Here is a 26,674-nt window from a genome sequence, read left to right on the forward strand (position 1 = left end):
ACTCTGTTTGCTTCTTCCTTAAAAATAAAACATAAAAAAAAATATAGCCTAGAGTTCTTGTACCACAGTCCCCATGTTTGTAACTAGCTACTGTATTGGAAAGTGTGCAAAGTTTATTTGAAAGTGCAATAATATGGACCATTGGCAATTTCTAGTGGGTTTATTTAGGATGATGTGCACTCTAACCTCCTAATATTTTCAAAGCAGTGCCCTTTTGCCTCTTTATCATGTCCAATGTAGAGAAGTAAACGGAATTATTACAATTATAATAAATAAAAATCCTTTGATATTTAGCTTTGTAATCAACTTTTTGCACTCCCAGATTTCCTGGTTTAAAACCACCCCTAATAAAGCTGCTTGCCCTTGTAGTGTAGGCTCACTGCTTACCGCAAGTTAAGCGGCTTTTTAACCTCTCCACCAGAGGTTAAAACGGTTACCTTACAAGAGCTGGGGGCTGCCCTGCATAATTATTTCCTTTTGCGATGATAAATGCAGGCAGTGGATGAATAGTGCTCCCTGCCTGCTCACCGCGAACATGGAGAGATATGTTCCTGAGTTGTGAACCTTGTCTGTACATAGCGTGATAAATGGGACTTGTATGACTGTTAGGTATAACAAGGTTGCCGAAAATGTGTACAATTTAATTGGACATTTTTTATTTTATTTTTCACTGCCTTTATTTTTTTTCTTAATTTCTACTCAGAACCCCTGCATGGATTGTAGGAAGATCTTCTGTGCATCATGTCTCTCACAAATGAACAGTGGTCCCTCCCTTTGTCAACTTTGTGGAAGAATCCGCTCCACTTCTTTCATACGGGATGAGCTGATGAAGTTAAAAGTGAAAGACTTGCGTGATTACCTGTCCATGAGAGATATACCCACAGATATGTGTAGAGAGAAGGAAGACCTAGTTCAGCTTGTGTTGACACAAAAACCTCCAACTGTCCATACAGATGTGACCAATAACTCTCCCTTAACGTCAGATCAGAACCGATCCAACCAGAGGGAGAATATTGCTCCAACTCCTACGTACCCATCTCAAGATTTTACAACAGTGAGTGATTACTTTGTTTGGTCAATAATCAAGATTCTTTATAATTTAAATGTATATCTTAAATGGGGAAAAAAACATTTTATCTTTGAACAAAGTTATTTTCATCTGTAATGGATACTTTGGTTGATTAAAAGACAGTATTGTACATAATTTGAATAGTTCTATATTACAAATATTTAATAAATTTTGCAACTTGTGTTTAGATCATGTGATTATTTTTTTTTGCTGGATTGATCTACTTTTTTAAAATACATTTGTACAATAATCGTTTAATTATTTCCAATTCATGCTCACTCACGTTGTTCCTCTTCGCAGATAAACAGGAACACATCTACAAGTCAGCAAGAAAGATCACACAGACAAACAGAAGCTCAATCTGAAGAAGAGACACAGGTATTTTGCGCTTAAAAATAACTATCCAGATCAGGGATCCTCAAGTATTTACAGTAAATGTAATGCAAGTTTAGCCTTTTAATATGATTGTTCCTTTGTGCTGTTTCTTTAAATTATTTAGTAGATCAAGCTAGGCATGCAAAAACAATCATTTTGACTCTGCTCTGGCCAAGAAGAACATATAAAAGATGTCTTGTTTAATAAATGTTTGACTTTGAAGAGTAAGGCAGAAGCCCAGAGGCAGAACTTTGTTTTCACTTTCTGCGATGAGATTTTTTAGTGTAAACATTTCTGCAGGTCATTTTGAAATGAAATAAAATTGTAAATTTGTCAGTTACACTAAAGCACCAGATCAATTGCAATGTGTTGGTTAACTGGAGAATAAAGCAATATTTAAAGTTTTATAATCTAGTGCAGTAGTTGAAAATTGAATTGCAAATTAGCTGCAGACAAAAAAAGTAATTGTAAAAATGACTCTTGAATTAATTTGTTTCCTTTTCTCTTAGTCTAACATAGAAATGTAGTAATAAAAAAGGTGCATTTCTCATACGAACATCTTACAGTCAGAGAAAAACAGCTTTGCAGACTGTGAAAAGCTAGGGAATGAGCTTGCAAAAATCTGAGAGCCAAACAATCAATGCACTGTTGCTTTGCAGCACTACTGCATATTTGACTGTTGTCTTCAAACAGCATTTTGCTCTGGATGCACTGTGTTAAGGAAAACTTATACAATGCAGCCAGAGAACAGCTTTGTTTAAAAAGAACAGCCTAATGTGGAGCAGCACTGAAAAGTTAAAGTGCTAACAGTTCCTGTTCTTTCTGCAGACATGCTGCATTTTCTGCGATGACATCTCAGATCACTATGTTCTGCCTTGGGGTACAGAAGTGATGGCTTCTTTCTTCCTGAGCTTTGTCAAGCTCTGTGCTTTTCTGGAAAGCCTCAGATACTATAAAAATCAAAATCAAGCTATGATTCAAATCCACATAATATATGGGCACCCACTATTCAAAATCATGTTTATGTTGTCATGTATACAACACTTTGTCAGAAGAGTAGACTGTTGAAGGAAACAGTATTTGCTTGTGTGTTTTAAGGTTCCATTAGCTTATTGTGCGAAATGGCTTTTGAAAATCTAAGCTGACTTATCTGGACACATACATTTCTTTCATGTAAATGGCAAGAGTCCATGAGCTAGTGATGTATGGTATATACATTCCTACCAGGAGGGGGCAAAGTTTCCCAAACCTCAAAATGCCTATAAATACACCCCTCACCACACACATACTTTAATTTTTACAAACTTTGCCTCCTATGGAGGTGGTGAAGTAAGTTTGTGCTTGATTTTTATGATTACGTCTGATAAGCGCTTCTAAGCATTCTGAAGCTCAATTCCTCTCTGAGTACAGTGTTTGTCAGAGGGATGTGAAGAGAGTATTGCCTGTTGATTTTTATGGTTTCACGCATGAGAAATCTTTTCAAGGGTTCTCTGTTATCGGTCGTAGGTATTCATCTCCTACCTCCTTTTTCAGATTAACGATATACTCTTATACCATTACCTCTGCTGATAGTTTTCAGTACTGGTTTGGCTGTCTGCTATATGTGGATGGGTGTCTTCGGTAAGTATGTATCATTATTTAAGACACTCTCAGCTATATTTGGCGCTTTATGTATTAATATAAAGTTTTAAATATATGTATTTATTTATATTTGCTATGTGTATTTTCCTTTGCAGTTTCAGTATGAGAATCATGTTTAAGGAAGTTATTTAAAAAAAAAAAAAAAAAAATTTACCTGGGGTTTAGTCTTTTTTTCCAGTTTGACTTGCTTTTTACTTTAAATTTGCGGGCAAATCTAGGCTCGCAAGGGCGCAAAATGCTGTTATTTATTGCGTTATTATTGTCGGGGAAAAAATTTTGGCGCAAATTTGCGTCTCTAGTGTCGCAAGTTTCGGCAATTCCTGCATCTTTATTGACGTTAGTTTGTTTGGTGCTTAGTCGCACTTGTTATGACGCGAGTTGCGTCATTTCCGGATGTTGTTTTGCGCCAACATTTTTTTCCACTTTGCATTGTGCTTCATACTTGGCAACCAAATATTTTTTTGGTTTCATTACCCCACTTCCTTTATGCTCCCTGCTCTCTTTACATTCTAGAGGGCTTTGCTGTTTGCTTTTCTGCTTATTTAGCATATGCATTTTTCCCATTCCTGAAACTGCTATATGAGGAAATTGGATATTTTGTTTAAATGTTATTTTTTTTTTTTACATTTTGCAAGATGTCTCTGTCTGATCCTGTCTCAGAAGCTACTGTAGGAACCATGCTGCCTGAACACAGTTCTATCAAAGCTACGTGTATCTGTTGTAAGCAAGCTGAGATTATATCTCCGGCTATATTATGTAACGGTTGTCATGATAAGCTTTTGCATGCCGATAATGTTTCTATTAGTACTAGTACAGCGTCTGTTGTACCCTCAACATCTAATGTACATGATATCCCTGTTGATAGGAAAAATTATATTGCTGATGCAATACAGAAGGCTATGTCTGCTATTCCACCTTCTAATAAACGTAAAATCTCTTTTAAAACTTCTCATAAAACTGATGAAATTTGTGATGACCGACAACATACTGAAATATCCTCCTCTTAAGAGGATCTCTCTGCTTCTGAAGATCCTACTTCAGACATTGAAATTGATAAATCTTCTTATCTTTTTAAAGGATTACTTTCTGTTATAATTTTTAAGCTTAACAACTAACATATTCAAGTTAATAAACATTAATTAAAACCTACTGACCTATATTTTCTCCTAAACGAAGTTTCATAACGTTCTAAAAGTTATATCTTTTGTTCGCCGATGATGTCACGTTATCCTGCCCACTATTTTCAGCACTGTGTGTTCAAAATACTTAAACCAATAACTTTGTGTTTAAAGCGCCATTTTGAAACCTAGGTATTGTAAACGGATTGGTACAGAGCAAAGGATACCCACGGAGTGGGTTTGGAAAACAATTCAATTTGCAGACAAGATTTCTGATATACAGTAGAGATATGTTAATGAAATGCTATTGATAAAAAGCGTATTTGAGGTAGTTAGTAACAGGCATAGAAAATATTTACTTACAGTGGCCCTTTAAGATTGAATTTTATTCGGTCTTTGTTGAAAGAAGTATTGGTTACTTTGTGTATTGAGGAGTCTGATCCTCTTGATAACAAAACCAGTAAACATTTAAATTCTGTTTTAAAGGTGTGATTAGTCCTGAGGTTTTTCCTGTTTCAGATGTGGTTTCTGATGTGATTGCTAAAGAATGGTCTAAGCCGGGTGCTTCTTTTAATCCTTCTTCTAGGTTTAAGAAGTTATATCCTTTACCAGTGGCTAATTTGGAGTTTTGGGAAAAAGTCCCTAAGGTTGATGGGGCTATTTCTACTCTTGCCAAACGTACTACTATTCCTTTGGAAGATAGTACTTCTTTTAAGGATCTTTTATATAGGAAGATTGAATCTTATCTAAGGAAAGATTATTTACATTCTGGCTATATTCTCAGGCCTGCCATTTCTATGGCTGATGCGGCTGCATCAACTTTTTGGTTGGATAGCTTAGCACACCAGGAAACAGATCCTGATTTGTCTAGCATTGTTCGTTTGCTTAAACATGCTAATTATTTTATCTGTGATGCTATTTTCCATCTAAAAGGAGGAGAGTCCACAGCTTCATTCATTACTATTGGGAATAAAGAATCTGGCCACCAGTAGGAGGCAAAGACACCCCAGCCAAAGGCTTAAATACCTCCCCCACTCCCCTCATCCCCCAGTCATTCTTTGCCTTTCGTCACAGAAGGATGGCAGAGAGGTGCCTAAGTTTCGGAGGTCCCTTATGGGAAGTACTACTCTTCGCTATGGGACGGGAGTTTTTAGTAGCCCTAACAAGCTTCTCGGTTAAAGGGCCTGGGTGAAAGTTAGTCCGGAGATGCAGGGAGAGCTCTCCTCTACGACACCATCCCGACTCATATTAACAGCTGCTACAGCAATCAGCGTTAACGAGTTTCGCAGACTGCTTTTTCTCTCAAGTCCATGTCGGGAGCGACGATACTACCTGTTGCACTTGAAGGGCCGTGTTCCTGTTCCACGGCGTTGATTCTGGTAAGATCGTTTAATTTTTTTATTATATAATGATAACTTAGAAGACAGGGCCACAGTGTGGAGCCTTTTTTATCTTATGAATCAAGGGTTAATATTCCTGGTAAGGGGATTATGAAACACGGAGGGATTTGTACATGATATTGTTTGTGTCTTTGCTGTGTTATGTGCGGGACGAGGCTCTGGCAATTTGTCAAACTGTCAGGTTCACTTCCGGGAGTTTTGCGCAGCCTTTTTTGGCGCATTTTCTCCTTTAGGCTGGGGCGGTCCTGTGGGGCTTATGCGCTTCCGGTCTGATCTGTGACAGAGGAGACTAAGTGGTTTCTGTAGTCTGGGTCATAGGAGGTGGTGAGTGAGTACTCCCTCTTTAACTAAGTCTTATACCTGTGTTTTTTGTGAGGTTTCGGTTGACCAGCCTGCACAACTATGTTCCACATGCCTTGAAAAAAACTACCACTTCTAAAAATAAAGGAATGTCTAGTACTACTGAGCCGTCCCATGAGGTGCGTTCCCTGGTTACGTCCCCTATCCCACATGCAGCGCCCCAGGGTCTGACTGTCACCCCTTCGGGAGAGATTTGTTGGCCACCAGACTTTGCGGATCAACTTCAAACGGCAACTTCATGCCTTACCGCATTCTGCTAAGCGCAAGCGTAGGGCCTTTCAGGGTGTCTCGGCCCAGGATTCATCTACGTCAGAAGCTCCTGCGGAGTGGTACAACGATGAGGCCCACTCCAACGCGTCAGAGGGGGTCCCTTTTGGGTCGGAGTCCGTGCCATCTAAACCTCCAGCAGCGGAGGAGCCTGGCTATAGGTTTAAGATGGAGAATTTGTGCTTTTTGCTTAAACAAGTGCATGCTACTCTGGAGGTTCCGGAGCCGAAGCTTCCGGAAGAACCTTCTATTCCTAAGCTAGATAAGGTATACAAGGACAGGGTGGTGCCCCAAACCTTCCCGGTTCCTGTCAAGATGGCGAATATTATCAAGAATGAATGGGAGCGATAAGGTTCATCCTTTTCCCCCTTCTTTTAATTTTAACAAGCTTTTCCCCGTTCCGGAGGCTCAGCTCGAACTGTGGGGGACCATTCCCAAGGTGGATGGAGCTATCTCCACGCTTGCTAAGCGTACGACTATTCCCTTAGAGGATAGTTCGTAATTTAAGGAGCCCATGGATAAAAAGTTGGAAAACATGTCAAGAAAAATGTTTCAGCACACAGGGTTTATTTTTCAGCTGACTGCGGCTGTTGCCGGAGCAGCGTCATACTGGTTTAATGCTCTGTGCAAGATGATTGAAGATAAGCCTTCTTTCGAAGAGGTGCAGGAAAAGATCAAGTCTCTGAAGGTAGCCAATTCTTTAATTTGTGATGGCGATATGCAAATTATCCGCCTGAACGCTAAGGTGTCCGGCTTTTCAGTGTTAGCACTCAGGGCTCTGTGGCTAAAATCCTGGTTGGCGGACCTGACTTCTAAGCTGAGGTTACTGTCCTTACCTTTTCAGGGTAAGATTCTGTTCGGTCCAGGCTTGGACTCGATTATATCCACGGTTACGGGAGGCAAGGGCGCCTTCCTTCCCCAGGATAAGAAGGCTAAACCTAAGGGTTCTAATTTTCCTCCCTTTCGTGCAGACAAGGCCCAATGTCAGCAGCCTGCCGCGAAGGCGGAGCAGCCCAAGGGGTCCGCATTTTTACCCTCCCGGTTTCATTCAGTGTCCTCTAAAGCTTGGGTATATGTTCCCAATATTAATGAATGAAGCCGTGGACTCTCCTCCCCTTTAGATAAAAACATAAATTATGCTTACCTGATAATTTTATTTCCATCGTGGGGAGGAGAGTCCACGGCTCCCGCCCATATCTCCGGTGGGCGGCCCTAAATTCTATTTATTTTCTGGCACCATTTATACCCTAATATTTCTCCTACTGTTCCTTGTTCCCTCGGCATAATGACTGGGGGGATGAGGGGAGTGGGGGAGGTATTTAAGCCTTTGGCTGGGGTGTCTTTGCCTCCTCCTGGTGGCCAGGTTCTTAATTCCCAATATTAATGAATGAAACCGTGGACTCTCCTCCCCACGATGGAAATAAAATGATCAGGTAAGCATAATTTATGTTTTTGATATCATCAATATTAATGTTAAATCTATGTCTTTAGCTATTCTGGCTAGAAGAGCTTTATGGCTTAAATCATGGAATGCTGACATGGTATCTAAGTCTAGATTACTATCGCTATCTTTCCAGGGTAATAATTTATTTGGTTCTCAGTTGGACTATTATTTCAGCTATCACTGGTGGGAAGGGAGTTTTTTTGCCCCAAGATAAAGTCTAAGGGTAAATCTAAAGCTTCTAATTGGTTTTGTTCCTTTCGTCAGAATAGAGAACAGAAAACCACTCCTTCCCCTAAGGACTCTGGCTCCAATTGCAAGCCATCTTCAAGTTGGAATAAATCTAAGCCTTATAAGAAACCAAAGCCAGCCCCCAAGACTGCATGAAGGTGTGGCCCTCAATCCAGTTCATCTGGTGGGGGCAGATTGAAATTATTTCAAAACATTTGGGCAAATTCTGTTCAGAATCATCAGTGGATTCAGAGCATTGTTTCTCAAGGGTATCGAATAGGTTTTAGAGTAAGACCTCTTGTGATAAGATTCTTTCTCGCTCATGTTCCAGCAACTCTTGCGAAAGCTCAGGCTTTTCTGAAGTGTGTTTCAGATCTGGAGCTTTCAGGGGTGATTTTATCAGTTCCACTTCAGGAACAGGGTCTGGGTTTTTATTCAAATCTATTCATTGTCCCAAAGAAAGAAAATTCATTCAGACCAGTTCTGGATCTGAAGTTTTTGAATAGTTTTGTAAGGGTCCCAACTTTCAAGATGGTGACTATAAGGACTATTCTGCCTTTTGTTCAGCAAGGTCATTACATGTTCACAATAGATTTACAGGACGCTTATCTTCACATTCCGATTCATCCAGATCACTATAGGTTTCTAAGATTCTATTTTCTAGACAAGCATTACCAATTTGTCACTCTTCCTTTTGGCCTAGCGATAGCTCCAAGAATCTTTTCGAAAGGTTCTTGGTGCCCTTCTATCTGTAATCAGAGAGCAGGGTATTGCAGTGTTTCCTTATTTGGACGATATCTTGGTACTGGCTCGATCTTTTTATTTAGCAGAATCTCACACAAATCAGATAGTGTTGTTTCTTCAAAGACATGGTTGGAGGATCAATTTACCAAAGAGTTTTTTGATTCCTCAGACAAGGGTCACCTTTCTCCAACATAGGTGTGTCCGGTCCACGGCGTCATCCTTACTTGTGGGATATTCTCTTCCCCAACAGGAAATGGCAAAGAGCCCAGCAAAGCTGGTCACATGATCCCTCCTAGGCTCCGCCTACCCCAGTCATTCTCTTTGCCGTTGTACAGGCAACATCTCCACGGAGATGGCTTAGAGTTTTTTAGTGTTTAACTGTAGTTTTTCATTATTCAATCAAGAGTTTGTTATTTTCAAATAGTGCTGGTACGTACTATTTACTCAGAAACAGAAAAGAGATGAAGAATTCTGTTTGTATGAGGAAAATGATTTTAGCAACCGTAACTAAAATCCATGGCTGTTCCACACAGGACTGTTGAGAGCATTAACTTCAGTTGGGGGAACAGTTTGCAGTCCTTTGCTGCTTGAGGTATGACACATTCTAACAAGACGATGTAATGCTGGAAGCTGTCATTTTCCCTATGGGATCCGGTAAGCCATGTTTATTACGATTGTAAATAAGGGCTTCACAAGGGCTTATTTAGACTGTAGACATTTTTTGGGCTAAATCGATTGATATTAACACTTATTTAGCCTTGAGGAATCATTTATTCTGGGTATTTTGATATAATTATATCGGCAGGCACTGTTTTAGACACCTTATTCTTTAGGGGCTTTCCCAAAGCATAGGCAGAGTCTCATTTTCGCGCCGGTGTTGCGCACTTGTTTTTGAGAGGCATGGCATGCAGTCGCATGTGAGAGGAGCTCTGATACTGATAAAAGACTTCTGAAGGCATCATTTGGTATCGTATTCCCCTTGGGTTTGGTTGGGTCTCAGCAAAGCAGATACCAGGGACTGTAAAGGGGTTAAAGCTTAAAACGGCTCCGGTTCCGTTATTTTAAGGGTTAAAGCTTCCAAAATTGGTGTGCAATATTTTCAAGGCTTTAAGACACTGTGGTGAAAGTTTGGTGAATTTTGAACAATTCCTTCATGTTTTTTCGCAATTGCAGTAATAAAGTGTGTTCAGTTTAAAATTTAAAGTGACAGTAACGGTTTTATTTCAAAACGTTTTTTGTACTTTCTTATCAAGTTTATGCCTGTTTAACATGTCTGAACTACCAGATAGACTGTGTTCTGAATGTGGGGAAGCCAGAATTCCTATTCATTTAAATAAATGTGATTTATGTGATAATGACAATGATGCCCAAGATGATTCCTCAAGTGAGGGGAGTAAGCATGGTACTGCATCATTCCCTCCTTCGTCTACACGAGTCTTGCCCACTCAGGAGGCCCCTAGTACATCTAGCGCGCCAATACTCCTTACTATGCAACAATTAACGGCTGTAATGGATAATTCTGTCAAAAACATTTTAGCCAAAATGAACCCTTGTCAGCGTAAGCGTGGATGCTCTGTTTTAGTTACTGAAGAGCATGACGACGCTGATATTAATATCTCTGAAGGGCCCCTAACCCAATCTGAGGGAGCCAGGGAGGTTTTGTCTGAGGGAGAAATTACTGATTTAGGGAACATTTCTCAGCAGGCTGAATCTGATGTGATTACTTTTAAATTTAAATTGGAACATCTCCGCATTTTGCTTAAGGAGGTATTATCCACTCTGGATGATTGTGAAAATTTGGTCATCCCAGAGAAACTATGTAAAATGGACAAGTTCCTAGAGGTGCCGGGGCTCCCAGAAGCTTTTCCTATACCCAAGCGGGTGGCGGACATTGTTAATAAAGAATGGGAAAGGCCCGGTATTCCTTTCGTCCCTCCCCCCATATTTAAAAAATTGTTTCCTATGGTCGACCCCAGAAAGGACTTATGGCAGTCAGTCCCCAAGGTCGAGGGAGCGGTTTCTACTTTAAACAAACGCACCACTATTCCCATAGAGGATAGTTGTGCTTTCAAAGATCCTATGGATAAAAAATTAGAAGGTTTGCTTAAAAAGATGTTTGTTCAGCAGGGTTACCTTCTACAACCCATTTCATGCATTGTCCCTGTCACTACAGCCGCATATTTCTGGTTTGATGAACTGTTTAAGGTGCTCGATAGTGACTCTCCTCCTTATGAGGAGATTATGGACAGAGTCAATGCTCTCAAATTGGCTAATTCTTTCTCTCTAGACGCCTCTTTGCAATTGGCTAAGTTAGCGGCTAAGAATTCTGGGTTTGCTATTGTGGCGCGCAGAGCGCTTTGGTTGAAATCTTGGTCGGCTGATGCGTCTTCCAAGAACAAGCTACTAAACATTCCTTTCAAGGGGAAAACGCTGTTTGGTCCTGACTTGAAAGAGATTATCTCTGATATCACTGGGGGTAAGGGCCATGCCCTTCCTCAGGATCGGCCTTTCAAGGCAAAAAATAGACCTAATTTTCGTCCCTTTCGTAAAAACGGACCAGCCCAAGGTGCTACGTCCTCTAAGCAAGAGGGTAATACTTCTCAGGCCAAGCCAGCTTGGAGACCAATGCAAGGCTGGAACAAGGGAAAGCAGGCAAAGAAACCTGCCACTGCTACCAAGACAGCATGAAATATCGGCCCCCGATCCGGGACCGGATCTGGTGGGGGGCAGACTCTCTCTCTTCGCTCAGGCTTGGGCAAGAGATGTTCTGGATCCTTGGGCGCTAGAAATAGTCTCCCAGGGTTATCTTCTGGAATTCAAGGGACTTCCCCCAAGGGGAAGGTTCCACAGGTCTCAGTTGTCTTCAGACCACATAAAAAGACAGGCGTTCTTACATTGTGTAGAAGACCTGTTAAAAATGGGAGTGATTCATCCTGTTCCATTGAGAGAACAAGGGATGGGGTTCTACTCCAATCTGTTCATAGTTCCCAAAAAAGAGGGAACGTTCAGACCAATCCTAGATCTCAAGATCTTAAACAAATTTCTCAAGGTCCCATCTTTCAAGATGGAAACCATTCGAACTATCCTTCCTTCCATCCAGGAAGGTCAATTCATGACCACGGTGGATTTAAAGGATGCGTATCTACATATTCCTATCCACAAGGAACATCATCGGTTCCTAAGGTTTGCATTCCTGGACAAACATTACCAGTTCGTGGCGCTTCCTTTCGGATTAGCCACTGCTCCAAGGATTTTCACAAAGGTACTAGGGTCCCTTCTAGCTGTGCTAAGACCAAGGGGCATTGCAGTTGTACCTTACCTGGACGACATTCTGATTCAAGCGTCGTCCCTCCCTCGAGCAAAGGCTCACACGGACATCGTCCTGGCCTTTCTCAGATCGCACGGCTGGAAAGTGAACGTGGAAAAGAGTTCTCTATCCCCGTCAACAAGGGTTCCCTTCTTGGGAACAATTATAGACTCCTCAGAAATGAGGATTTTTCTAACAGAGGCCAGAAAGACAAAGCTTCTGGACTCTTGTCGAATACTTCATTCCGTTCCTCTTCCTTCCGTAGCTCAGTGCATGGAAGTGATCGGGTTGATGGTAGCGACAATGGACATAGTTCCTTTTGCGCGCATTCATCTAAGACCATTACAACTGTGCATGCTCAGTCAGTGGAATGGGGACTATACAGACTTGTCTCCAAAGATACAAGTAAATCAGAGGACCAGAGACTCACTCCGTTGGTGGCTGTCCCTGGACAACCTGTCACGAGGGATGACATTCCACAGACCAGAGTGGGTCATTGTCACGACCGACGCCAGTCTGATGGGCTGGGGCGCGGTCTGGGGATCCCTGAAAGCTCAGGGTCTTTGGTCTCGGGAAGAATCTCTTCTACCGATAAATATTCTGGAACTGAGAGCGATATTCAATGCTCTCAAGGCTTGGCCTCAGCTAGCGAGGACCAAGTTCATACGGTTTCAATCAGACAACATGACGACTGTTGCGTACATCAACCATCAGGGGGGAACAAGGAGTTCCCTAGCGATGGAAGAAGTGACCAAGATTATTCTATGGGCGGAGTCTCACTCCTGCCACCTGTCTGCTATCCACATCCCGGGAGTGGAAAATTGGGAAGCGGATTTTCTGAGTCGTCAGACATTGCATCCGGGGGAGTGGGAACTCCATCCGGAAATCTTTGCCCAAGTCACTCAACTTTGGGGCATTCCAGACATGGATCTGATGGCCTCTCGTCAGAACTTCAAAGTTCCTTGCTACGGGTCCAGATCCAGGGATCCCAAGGCGGCTCTAGTGGATGCACTAGTAGCACCTTGGACCTTCAAACTAGCTTATGTGTTCCCGCCGTTTCCTCTCATCCCCAGGCTGGTAGCCAGGATCAATCAGGAGAGGGCGTCGGTGATCTTGATAGCTCCTGCGTGGCCACGCAGGACCTGGTATGCAGATCTGGTGAATATGTCATCGGCTCCACCCTGGAAGCTACCTTTGAGACGAGACCTTCTTGTTCAGGGTCCGTTCGAACATCCGAATCTGGTTTCACTCCAGCTGACTGCTTGGAGATTGAACGCTTGATTTTATCGAAGCGAGGTTTCTCAGATTCTGTTATCGATACTCTTGTTCAGGCCAGAAAGCCTGTAACTAGAAAGATTTACCACAAAATTTGGAAAAAATATATCTGTTGGTGTGAATCTAAAGGATTCCCTTGGGACAAGGTTAAGATTCCTAGGATTCTATCCTTCCTTCAAGAAGGATTGGAAAAAGGATTATCGGCAAGTTCCCTGAAGGGACAGATTTCTGCCTTGTCGGTGTTACTTCACAAAAAACTGGCAGCTGTGCCAGATGTTCAAGCCTTTGTTCAGGCTCTGGTTAGAATCAAGCCTGTTTACAAACCTTTGACTCCTCCTTGGAGTCTCAATCTAGTTCTTTCAGTTCTTCAGGGGGTTCCGTTTGAACCCTTACATTCCGTTGATATTAAGTTATTATCTTGGAAAGTTTTGTTTTTAGTTGCAATTTCTTCTGCTAGAAGAGTTTCAGAATTATCTGCTCTGCAGTGTTCTCCTCCTTATCTGGTGTTCCATGCAGATAAGGTGGTTTTACGTACTAAACCTGGTTTTCTTCCAAAAGTTGTTTCTAACAAAAACATTAACCAGGAGATTATCGTACCTTCTCTGTGTCCGAAACCAGTTTCAAAGAAGGAACGCTTGTTGCACAATTTGGATGTTGTTCGCGCTCTAAAATTCTATTTAGATGCTACAAAGGATTTTAGACAAACATCTTCCCTGTTTGTTGTTTATTCAGGTAAAAGGAGAGGTCAAAAAGCAACTTCTACCTCTCTCTCTTTTTGGATTAAAAGCATCATCAGATTGGCTTACGAGACTGCCGGACGGCAGCCTCCCGAAAGAATCACGGCTCATTCCACTAGGGCTGTGGCTTCCACATGGGCCTTCAAGAACGAGGCTTCTGTTGATCAGATATGTAGGGCAGCGACTTGGTCTTCACTGCACACTTTTACCAAATTTTACAAGTTTGATACTTTTGCTTCTTCTGAGGCTATTTTTGGGAGAAAGGTTTTGCAAGCCGTGGTGCCTTCCATTTAGGTGACCTGATTTGCTCCCTCCCTTCATCCGTGTCCTAAAGCTTTGGTATTGGTTCCCACAAGTAAGGATGACGCCGTGGACCGGACACACCTATGTTGGAGAAAACAGAATTTATGTTTACCTGATAAATTTCTTTCTCCAACGGTGTGTCCGGTCCACGGCCCGCCCTGGTTTTTTAATCAGGTCTGATAATTTATTTTCTTTAACTACAGTCACCACGGTACCATATGGTTTCTCCTATGCTATTATTCCTCCTTAACGTCGGTCGAATGACTGGGGTAGGCGGAGCCTAGGAGGGATCATGTGACCAGCTTTGCTGGGCTCTTTGCCATTTCCTGTTGGGGAAGAGAATATCCCACAAGTAAGGATGACGCCGTGGACCGGACACACCGTTGGAGAAAGAAATTTATCAGGTAAACATAAATTCTGTTTTTTAGGTTTCCAGATAGATTCAGTGTCCATGACTCTGTCTTTAACAGACAAGAGACAAATTAAATTGGTTTCTGCCTATCGAAACCTTCAGTCTCGATCATTCCCTTCAGCTATATGCATGGAAGTTTTAGGTCTCATGACTGCAGCATCGGACGCGATCCCCTTTGCTTGTTTTCATATGAGACCTCTGCAGCTTTGCATGCTGAATCAATGGTGCAGGGATTATAATCGGATATCACAATTGATATCTTAAATCCCAACATTCAACTCTCTGTCCTGGTGGTTGGACCATCATCGGATTATTCAAGGGGCCTCTTTAGTTCGTCCTTCCTGGACTGTGATTTTAACAGATGCAAGTTTCACAGGTTGGGGAGCTGTCTGGTGGTCTCTGACAGCACAAGGGGCGAGGTGACCAATCAATATTTCTCCAACATAGGTGTGTCCGGTCCACGGCGTCATCCTTACTTGTGGGATATTCTCTTCCCCAACAGGAAATGGCAAAGAGCCCAGCAAAGCTGGTCACATGATCCCTCCTAGGCTCCGCCTTCCCCAGTCATTCTCTTTGCCGTTGTACAGGCAACATCTCCACGGAGATGGCTTAGAGTTTTTTGGTGTTTAAATGTAGTTTTTATTCTTCAATCAAGAGTTTGTTATTTTAAAATAGTGCTGGTATGTACTATTTACTCTGAAACAGAAAAGAGATGAAGATTTCTGTTTGTAAGAGGAAAATGATTTTAGCAACCGTTACTAAAATCGATGGCTGTTTCCACACAGGACTGTTGAGAGGAATTAACTTCAGTTGGGGGAAACAGTGAGCAGACTTTTGCTGCTTGAGGTATGACACATTTCTAACAAGACTTGGTAATGCTGGAAGCTGTCATTTTCCCTATGGGATCCGGTAAGCCATTTTTATTAAATAAGAATAAAGGGCTTCACAAGGGCTTAAAGACTGGTAGACATTTTTCTGGGCTAAAACAATTGATTTATAAGCATTTTTAATAGTTTATAGCTTTGAGGAGTTATTTTGTTCTTGGGAATTATGTTAAATAACCGGCAGGCACTGTATTGGACACCTTTTTCACTGGGGGCCTTCTCTAATCATAGGCAGAGCCTAATTTTCGCGCCTCTATTGCGCAGTTGTTTTTGGGAAGCAAGGCATGCAGATGCATGTGTGAGGAGCTCAGATACATAGAAAAAGCTTACTGAAGGCGTCATTTGGTATCGTATTCCCCTCTGGGCTTGGTTGGGTCTCAGCAAAGCAGATACCAGGGACTGTATAGGGGTTAAATATAAAAACGGCTCCGGTTCCGTTATTTTAAGAGTTAAAGCTTTCAAATTTGGTGTGCAATACTTTTAAGGCTTTAAGACACTGTGGTGAAATTTTGGTGAATTTTGAACAATTCCTTCATACTTTTTCAGTAATAAAGTGTGTTCAGTTTAAAATTTAAAGTGACAGTAACGGTTTTATTTTAAAACGTTTTTTGTACTTTGTTATCAAGTTTATGCCTGTTTAACATGTCTGAACTATCAGATAGACTATGTTCTGTATGTGAGGAAGCCAAGGTTCCTTCTCATTTAAATAGATGTGATGTATGTGACACAAAATTTAGAGAAAAACATAATTTATGTAAGAACTTACCTGATAAATTCATTTCTTTCATATTAACAAGAGTCCATGAGCTAGTGACGTATGGGATATACATTCCTACCAGGAGGGGCAAAGTTTCCCAAACCTTAAAATGCCTATAAATACACCCCTCACCACACCCACAAATCAGTTTAACGAATAGCCAAGAAGTGGGGTGATAAGAAAAAAAGTGCGAAGCATATAAAATAAGGAATTGGAATAATTGTGCTTTATACAAAAAAATCATAACCACCACAAAAAAGGGTGGGCCTCATGGACTCTTGTTAATATGAAAGAAATGAATTTATCAGGTAAGTTCTTACATAAATTATGTTTTCTTTCATGTAATTAACAAGAGTCCATGAGCTAGTGACGTATGGGATAATGACTACCCAAGATGTGGATCTTTCCACACAAGAGTCACTAGAGAGGGAGGGATAAAATAAAGACAGCCAATTCCTGCTGAAAATAATCCACACCCAAAATAAAGTTTAACAAAAAACATAAGCAGAAGATTCAAACTGAAACCGCTGCCTGAAGAACTTTTCTACCAAAAACTGCTTCAGAAGAAGAAAATACATCAAAATGGTAGAATTTAGTAAAAGTATGCAAAGAGGACCAAGTTGCTGCTTTGCAGATCTGGACAACCGAAGCTTCATTCCTAAACGCCCAGGAAGTAGATACTGACCTAGTAGAATGAGCTGTAATTCTTTGAGGCGGAATTTTACCCGACTCAACATAGGCAAGATGAATTAAAGATTTCAACCAAGATGCCAAAGAAATGGCAGAAGCTTTCTGGCCTTTCCTAGAACCGGAAAAGATAACAAATAGACTAGAAGTCTTACGGAAAGATTTCGTAGCTTCAACATAATATTTCAAAGCTCTAACAACATCCAAAGAATGCAATGATTTCTCCTTAGAATTCTTAGGATTAGGACATAATGAAGGAACCACAATTTCTCTACTAATGTTGTTGGAATTCACAACTTTAGGTAAAAATTCAAAAGAAGTTCGCAACACCGCCTTATCCTGATGAAAAATCAGAAAAGGAGACTCACACGAAAGAGCAGATAATTCAGAAACTCTTCTAGCAGAAGAGATGGCCAAAAGGAACAAAACTTTCCAAGAAAGTAATTTAATGTCCAATGAATGCATAGGTTCAAACGGAGGAGCTTGAAGAACTCCCAGAACCAAATTCAAACTCCAAGGAGGAGAAATTGACTTAATGACAGGTTTTATACGAACCAAAGCTTGTACAAAACAATGAATATCAGGAAGAATAGCAATCTTTCTGTGAAAAAGAACAGAAAGAGCGGAGATTTGTCCTTCAAAGAACTTGCGGACAAACCCTTATCTAAACCATCCTGAAGAAACTGTAAAATTCTCGGTATTCTAAAAGAATGCCAAGAAAAATGATGAGAAAGACACCAAGAAATATAAGTCTTCCAGACTCTATAATATATCTCTCGAGATACAGATTTACGAGCCTGTAACATAGTATTAATCACGGAGTCAGAGAAACCTCTATGACCAAGAATCAAGCGTTCAATCTCCATACCTTTAAATTTAAGGATTTCAGATCCGGATGGAAAAAAGGACCTTGTGACAGAAGGTCTGGTCTTAACGGAAGAGTCCATGGCTGGCAAGATGCCATCCGGACAAGATCCGCATACCAAAACCTGTGAGGCCATGCCGGAGCTATTAGCAGAACAAACGAGCATTCCCTCAGAATCTTGGAGATTACTCTTGGAAGAAGAACTAGAGGCGGAAAGATATAGGCAGGATGATACTTCCAAGGAAGTGATAATGCATCCACTGCCTCCGCCTGAGGATCCCGGGATCTGGACAGATACCTGGGAAGTTTCTTGTTTAGATGAGAGGCCATCAGATCTATCTCTGGAAGCCCCCACAATTGAACAATCTGAAGAAATACCTCTGGGTGAAGAGACCATTCGCCCGGATGCAACGTTTGGCGACTGAGATAATCCGCTTCCCAATTGTCTACACCTGGGATATGAACCGCAGAGATTAGACAGGAGCTGGATTCCGCCCAAACCAAAATTCGAGATACTTCTTTCATAGCCAGAGGACTGTGAGTCCCTCCTTGATGATTGATGTATGCCACAGTTGTGACATTGTCTGTTTGAAAACAAATGAACGATTCTCTCTTCAGAAGAGGCCAAAACTGAAGAGCTCTGAAAACTGCACGGAGTTCCAAGATATTGATCGGTAATCTCACCTCCTGAGATTCCCAAACTCCTTGTGCCGTCAGAGATCCCCACACAGCTCCCCAACCTGTGAGACTTGCATCTGTTGAAATTACAGTCCAGGTCGGAAGAACAAAAGAAGCCCCCTGAATTAAACGATGGTGATCTGTCCACCACGTTAGAGAGTGCCGAACAATCGGTTTTAAAGATATTAATTGATATATCTTCGTGTAATCCCTGCACCATTGGTTCAGCATACAGAGCTGAAGAGGTCGCATGTGAAAACGAGCAAAGGGGATCGCGTCCGATGCAGCAGTCATAAGACCTAGAATTTCCATGCATAAGGCTACCGAAGGGAATGATTGAGACTGAAGGTTTCGACAGGCTGTAATCAATTTTAGACGTCTCTTGTCTGTTAAAGACAAAGTCATGGACACTGAATCTATCTGGAAACCCAGAAAGGTTACCCTTGTTTGAGGAATCAAAGAACTTTTTGGTAAATTGATCCTCCAACCATGATCTTGAAGAAACAACACAAGTCGATTCGTATGAGACTCTGCTAAATGTAAAGACGGAGCAAGTACCAAGATATCGTCCAAATAAGGAAATACCACAATACCCTGTTCTCTGATTACAGACAGAAGGGCACCGAGAATCTTTGTGAAAATTCTTGGAGCTGTAGCAAGGCCAAACGGTAGAGCCACAAATTGGTAATGCTTGTCTAGAAAAGAGAATCTCAGGAACTGATAATGATCTGGATGAATTGGAATATGCAGATATGCATCCTGTAAATCTATTGTGGACATATAATTCCCTTGCTGAACAAAAGGCAATATAGTCCTTACAGTTACCATCTTAAACGTTGGTATCCTTACATAACGATTCAATAATTTTAGATCCAGAACTGGTCTGAAGGAATTCTCCTTCTTTGGTACAATGAAGAGATTTGAATAAAACCCCATCCCCTGTTCCGGAACTGGAACTGGCATAATTACTCCAGCCAACTCTAGATCTGAAACACAATTCAGAAATGCTTGAGCTTTCACTGGATTTACTGGGACATGGGAAAGAAAAAATCTCTTTGCAGGAGGTCTCATCTTGAAACCAATTCTGTACCCTTCATGTGAACTTAGAAGCAGGCTTTGCCTTTCTAGCAGGCTTGGATTTATTCCAGACTGGAGATGGTTTCCAAACTGAAACTGCTCCTGAGGACGAAGGATCAGGCTTTTGTTCTTTGTTGAAACGAAAGGAACGAAAACGATTGTTAGCCCTGTTTTTACCTTTAGACTTTTTATCCTGTGGTAAAAAAGTTCCTTTCCCACCAGTAACAGTTGAAATAATAGAATCCAACTGAGAACCAAATAATTTGTTTCCCTGGAAAGAAATGGAAAGTAGAGTTGATTTAGAAGCCATATCAGCATTCCAAGTCTTAAGCCATAAAGCTCTTCTGGCTAAAATAGCCAGAGACATAAATCTAACATCAACTCTAATAATATCAAAAATGGCATCACAGATGAAATTATTAGCATGCTGGAGAAGAATAATAATATCATGAGAATCACGATTTGTTACTTGTTGCGCTAGAGTTTCCAACCAAAAAGTTGAAGCTGCAGCAACATCAGCCAATGATATAGCAGGTCTAAGAAGATTACCTGAACATAGATAAGCTTTTCTTAGAAAAGATTCAATTTTTCTATCTAAAGGATCTTTAAACGAGGTACCATCCGACGTAGGAATGGTAGTACGTTTAGCAAGGGTAGAAATAGCCCCATCAACTTTAGGGATTTTGTCCCAAAATTCTAACCTGTCAGGCGGAACAGGATATAATTGCTTAAAACGTTTAGAAGGAGTAAATGAATTACCCAATTTATCCCATTCCTTAGAAATTACTGCAGAAATAGCATTAGGAACAGGAAAGACTTCTGGAATAACCGCAGGAGCTTTAAAAACCTTATCCAAACGTATAGAATTAGTATCAAGAGGACTAGAATCCTCTATTTCTAAAGCAATTAGTACTTCTTTAAGTAAAGAGCGAATAAATTCCATCTTAAATAAATATGAAGATTTATCAGCATCAATCTCTGAGACAGAATCCTCTGAACCAGAAGAGTCCAAAGAATCAGAATGATGGTGTTCATTTAAAAATTCATCTGTAGAGAGAGAAGATTTAAAAGACTTTTTACGTTTACTAGAAGGAGAAATAACAGACAAAGCCTTCTTTATGGATTCAGAAACAAAATCTCTTATGTTATCAGGAACATTCTGCACCTTAGATGTTGAGGGAACTGCAACAGGCAATGGTACATCACTAAAGGAAATATTATCTGCTTAACAAGTTTGTCATGACAATTATTACAAACAACAGCTGGAGGAATAGCTACCAAAAGTTTACAGCAGATACACTTAGCTTTGGTAGATCCAGCAGGCAGTGGTTTTCCTGTAGTATCTTCTGGCTCAGATGCAACGTGAGACATCTTGCAATATGTAAGAGAAAAAACAACATATAAAGCAAAATAGATCAAATTCCTTATAAGACAGTTTCAGGAATGGGAAAAAAATGCCAAACATCAAGCTTCTAGCAACCAGAAGCAAATGAAAAATGAGACTGAAATAATGTGGAGACAAAAGCGACGCCCATATTTTTTGGCGCCAAATAAGACGCCCACATTATTTGGCGCCTAAATGCTTTTGGCGCCAAAAATGACGCCACATCCGGAACGCCGACATTTTTGGCGCAAATAACGTCAAAAAATGACGCAACTTCCGGCGACACGTATGACGCCGGAAACGGAAAAGAATTTTTGCGCCAAAAAAGTCCGCGCCAAGAATGACACAATAAAATGAAGCATTTTCAGCCCCCGCGAGCCTAACAGCCCACAGGGAAAAAAGTCAAATTTTTGAGGTAAGAAAAAATATGATAATTTAAAGCATAATCCCAAATATGAAACTGACTGTCTGGAAATAAGGAAAGTTGAACATTCTGAGTCAAGGCAAATAAATGTTTGAATACATATATTTAGAACTTTATAAATAAAGTGCCCAACCATAGCTTAGAGTGTCACAGAAAATAAGACTTACTTACCCCAGGACACTCATCTACATGTTTGTAGAAAGCCAAACCAGTACTGAAACGAGAATCAGTAGAGGAAATGGTAAATATAAGAGTATATCGTCGATCTGAAAAGGGAGGTAAGAGATGAATCTCTACGACCGATAACAGAGAACCTTATGAAATAGACCCCGTAGAAGGAGATCACTGCATTCAATAGGCAATACTCTCCTCACATCCCTCTGACATTCACTGCACGCTGAGAGGAAAACCGGGCTCCAACTTGCTGCGGAGCGCATATCAACGTAGAATCTAGCACAAACTTACTTCACCACCTCCCTTGGAGGCAAAGTTTGTAAAACTGATTTGTGGGTGTGGTGAGGGGTGTATTTATAGGCATTTTAAGGTTTGGGAAACTTTGCCCCTCCTGGTAGGAATGTATATCCCATACGTCACTAGCTCATGGACTCTTGTTAATTACATGAAAGAAATGATGCCCAAGATGATTCCTCAAGTGAGGGGAGTAAGCATGGTACTGCATCATCCCCTCCTTCGTCTACGCCAGTCTTGCCCACACAGGAGGCCCCTAGTACATCTAGTGCGCCAATACTCCTTACTATGCAACAATTAACGGCTGTAATGGATAATTCTATCAAAAACATTTTAGCCAAAATGCCCACTTATCAGCGAAAGCGCGACTGCTCTGTTTTAGAAAATACCGAAGAGCATGAGGACGCTGATGATAATGGTTCTGAAATGCCCCTACACCAGTCTGAGGGGGCCAGGGAGGTTTTGTCTGAGGGAGAAATTTCAGATTCAGGGAAAATTTCTCAACAAGCTGAACCTGATGTGATTACATTCAAATTTAAATTGGAACATCTCCGCGCTCTGCTTAAGGAGGTGTTATCTACTCTGGATGATTGTGACAATTTGGTCATTCCAGAGAAATTATGTAAGATGGACAAGTTTCTAGAGGTCCCGGGGCCCCCCGAAGCTTTTCCTATACCCAAGCGGGTGGCGGACATTGTAAACAAAGAATGGGAAAGGCCCGGCATACCTTTTGTCCCTCCCCCTATATTTAAGAAATTGTTTCCTATGGTCGACCCCAGAAAGGACTTATGGCAAACAGTCCCCAAGGTCGAGGGGGCGGTTTCTACTCTAAACAAACGCACTACTATCCCTATAGAAGATAGTTGTGCTTTCAAAGATCCTATGGATAAAAAATTAGAGGGTTTGCTTAAAAAGATGTTTGTTCAGCAAGGTTACCTTCTACAACCAATTTCATGCATTGTTCCTGTCACTACAGCAGCGTGTTTCTGGTTCGATGAACTAGAAAAGTCGCTCAATAAAGATTCTTCTTATGAGGAGATTATGGACAGAATTCATGCTCTTAAATTGGCTAATTCTTTTACTTTAGACGCCACTTTGCAATTGGCTAGATTAGCGGCGAAAAATTCGGGGTTTGCTATTGTAGCGCGCAGAGCGCTTTGGCTAAAATCTTGGTCAGCGGATGCGTCTTCCAAGAACAAATTGCTTAACATACCTTTCAAGGGGAAAACGCTGTTTGGCCCTGACTTGAAAGAGATTATTTCAGATATCACTGGGGGTAAGGGCCACGCCCTTCCTCAGGATAGGTCTTTCAAGGCTAAAAATAAACCAAATTTTCGTCCCTTTCGCAGAAACGGACCAGCCCCAAGTTCTACATCCTCTAAGCAAGAGGGTAATACTTCTCAAACCAAGCCAGCCTGGAGGCCAATGCAAGGCTGGAACAAAGGTAAGCAGGCCAAGAAACCTGACACTGCTACCAAGACAGCATGAGATGTGGGCCCCCGATCCGGGACCGGATCTGGTGGGGGGCAGACTTTCTCTCTTCGCTCAGGCTTGGGCAAGAGATGTTCTGGATCCTTGGGCGCTAGAAATAGTCTCCCAAGGTTATCTTCTGGAATTCAAGGAGCTACCCCCAAGGGGGAGGTTCCACAGGTCTCAATTGTCTTCAGACCACATAAAAAGACAGGCATTCTTACATTGTGTAGAAGACCTGTTAAAAATGGGAGTGATTCATCCTGTTCCATTAGGAGAACAAGGGATGGGATTCTACTCCAATCTGTTCATAGTTCCCAAAAAAGAGGGAACATTCAGACCAATCTTAGATCTCAAGATCCTAAACAAATTTCTCAAGGTTCCATCGTTCAAAATGGAAACCATTCGGACAATTCTTCCTACCATCCAGGAAGGTCAATTCATGACCACGGTGGATTTAAAGGATGCGTATCTACATATTCCTATCCACAAGGAACATCATCGGTTCCTAAGGTTCGCCTTTCTGGACAAGCATTTCCAGTTTGTGGCACTTCCATTCGGATTAGCCACTGCTCCAAGAATTTTCACAAAGGTACTAGGGTCCCTTCTAGCGGTGCTAAGACCAAGGGGCATTGCAGTAGTACCTTACTTGGACGACATACTGATTCAAGCGTCGTCTCTACCTCAAGCAAAGGCTCATACGGACATTGTCCTGGCCTTTCTCAGATCTCACGGGTGGAAAGTGAACGTAGAAAAAAGTTCTCTATCTCCGTCAACAAGAGTTCCCTTCTTGGGAACAATAATAGACTCCTTAGAAATGAGGATTTTTCTGACAGAGGCCAGAAAATCAAAACTTCTAAGCGCTTGTCAAGTACTTCATTCTGTTCTTCTTCCTTCCATAGCGCAGTGCATGGAAGTAATAGGTTTGATGGTCGCGGCAATGGACATAGTTCCTTTTGCGCGAATTCATCTAAGACCATTACAACTGTGCATGCTCAGTCAGTGGAATGGGGATTATACAGACTTGTCTCCGACGATACAAGTAGATCAGAGGACCAGAGATTCACTCCGTTGGTGGCTGACCCTGGACAACCTGTCACAAGGGATGAGCTTCTGCAGACCAGAGTGGGTCATTGTCACGACCGACGCCAGTCTGGTGGGCTGGGGCGCGGTCTGGGAACCCCTGAAAGCTCAGGGTCTTTGGTCTCGGGAAGAATCTCTTCTCCCGATAAATATTCTGGAACTGAGAGTGATATTCAATGCTCTCAAGGCTTGGCCTCAGCTAGCAAAGGCCAAATTCATACGGTTTCAATCAGACAACATGACGATTGTTGCGTATATCAACCATCAGTCCCCTGGCGATGGAAGAAGTGACCAAAATAATTCAATGGGCGGAGACTCACTCCTGCCACTTGTCTGCAATCCACATCCCAGGAGTGGAAAATTGGGAAGCGGATTTTCTGAGTCGTCAGACATTTCATCCGGGGGAGTGGGAACTCCATCCGGAAATCTTTGCCCAAATAATTCAATTGTGGGGCATTCCAGACATGGATCTGATGGCGTCTCGTCAGAACTTCAAGGTTCCTTGCTACGGGTCCAGATCCAGGGATCCCAAGGCGACTCTAGTGGATGCACTAGTAGCACCTTGGAGCTTCAACCTAGCTTATGTGTTCCCACCGTTTCCTCTCATTCCCAGGCTCGTAGCCAGGATCAAACAGGAGAGGGTATCGGTGATCTTGATAGCTCCTGCGTGGCCACGCAGGACTTGATATGCAGATCTGGTGAATATGTCATCGGCTCCACCATGGAGGCTACCTTTGAGACAGGACCTTCTTGTTCAAGGTCCGTTCGAACATCCAAATCTGGCCTCACTCCAACTGACTGCTTGGAGATTGAACGCTTGATTTTATCAAAGCGAGGGTTTTCAGATTCTGTCATTGATACTCTTGTTCAGGCCAGAAAGCCTGTAACTAGAAAAATCTACCATAAAATATGGAAAAAATATATCTGTTGGTGTGAATCTAAAGGATTCCCATGGAACAAGATATAAATTCCTAAGATTCTATCCTTTCTTCAAGAAGGTTTGGAGAAAGGATTATCTGCAAGTTCTTTGAAGGGACAGATTTCTGCTTTATCTGTTTTACTTCACAAAAAGCTGGCGGCTGTGCCAGATGTTCAAGCTTTTGTTCAGGCTCTGGTTAGAATCAAGCCTGTTTACAAACCTTTGACTCCTCCTTGGAGTCTTAATTTAGTTCTTTCAGTTCTTCAGGGGGTTCCGTTTGAACCCCTACATTCCGTTGATATCAAGTTATTATCTTGGAAAGTTTTGTTTTTGGTTGCAATTTCTTCTGCTAGAAGAGTTTCAGAGTTATCTGCTCTGCAGTGTTCTCCTCCTTATCTGGTGTTCCATGCAGATAAGGTGGTTTTGCGTACTAAACCTGGTTTTCTTCCGAAAGTTGTTTCTAACAAAAATATTAACCAGGAGATAGTCGTGCCTTCTTTGTGTCCGAATCCAGTTTCAAAGAAGGAACGTTTGTTGCACAATTTGGATGTAGTTCGTGCTCTAAAATTCTATTTAGAGGCTACAAAGGATTTCAGACAAACATCTTCCTTGTTTGTTGTTTATTCTGGTAAAAGGAGAGGTCAAAAAGCAACTTCTACCTCTCTCTCTTTTTGGCTTAAAAGCATCATCAGATTGGCTTATGAGACTGTCGGACGACAGCCTCCTGAAAGAATCACAGCTCATTCCATTCCACTAGGGCCGTGGCTTCCACATGGACCTTCAAGAACGAGGCTTCTGTTGATCAGATATGTAAGGCAGCGACTTGGTCTTCACTGCACACTTTTACTAAATTTTACAAATTTGATACTTTTGCTTCTTCTGAGGCTATTTTTGGGAGAAAGGTTTTGCAAGCCGTGGTGCCTTCCATCTAGGTGACCTGATTTGCTCCCTCCCATCATCCGTGTCCTAAAGCTTTGGTATTGGTTCCCACAAGTAAGGATGACGCCGTGGACCGGACACACCTATGTTGGAGAAAACAGAATTTATGTTTACCTGATAAATTACTTTCTCCAACGGTGTGTCCGGTCCACGGCCCGCCCTGGTTTTTTAATCAGGTCTGATGATTTATTTTCTCTAACTACAGTCACCACGGTATCATATGATTTCTCCTATGCAAATATTCCTCCTTTACGTCGGTCGAATGACTGGGGAAGGCGGAGCCTAGGAGGGATCATGTGACCAGCTTTGCTGGGCTCTTTGCCATTTCCTGTTGGGGAAGAGAATATCCCACAAGTAAG

The 26,674-nt window shown here is 41.7% G+C and overlaps 1 protein-coding gene across 2 annotated transcripts in view; it reads left to right on the forward strand.

Annotated features, from left to right (window-relative positions):
- Nucleotides 1-26,674, forward strand: part of RFFL (ring finger and FYVE like domain containing E3 ubiquitin protein ligase) — a 206,308-nt gene that overhangs the window by 120,637 nt on the left and 58,997 nt on the right. For both annotated transcript variants that reach the window (XM_053707433.1, XM_053707432.1), the window contains 2 exons: nucleotides 704-1,054; nucleotides 1,370-1,447. In XM_053707433.1, the coding sequence (XP_053563408.1) occupies nucleotides 704-1,054; nucleotides 1,370-1,447 (429 nt within the window). The remainder of the gene's footprint in view (nucleotides 1-703; nucleotides 1,055-1,369; nucleotides 1,448-26,674) is intronic.

The sequence above is a fragment of the Bombina bombina genome, chromosome 3 (genome assembly GCF_027579735.1).
Source record: "Bombina bombina isolate aBomBom1 chromosome 3, aBomBom1.pri, whole genome shotgun sequence".
NCBI classification, from domain to species: domain Eukaryota; kingdom Metazoa; phylum Chordata; class Amphibia; order Anura; family Bombinatoridae; genus Bombina; species Bombina bombina.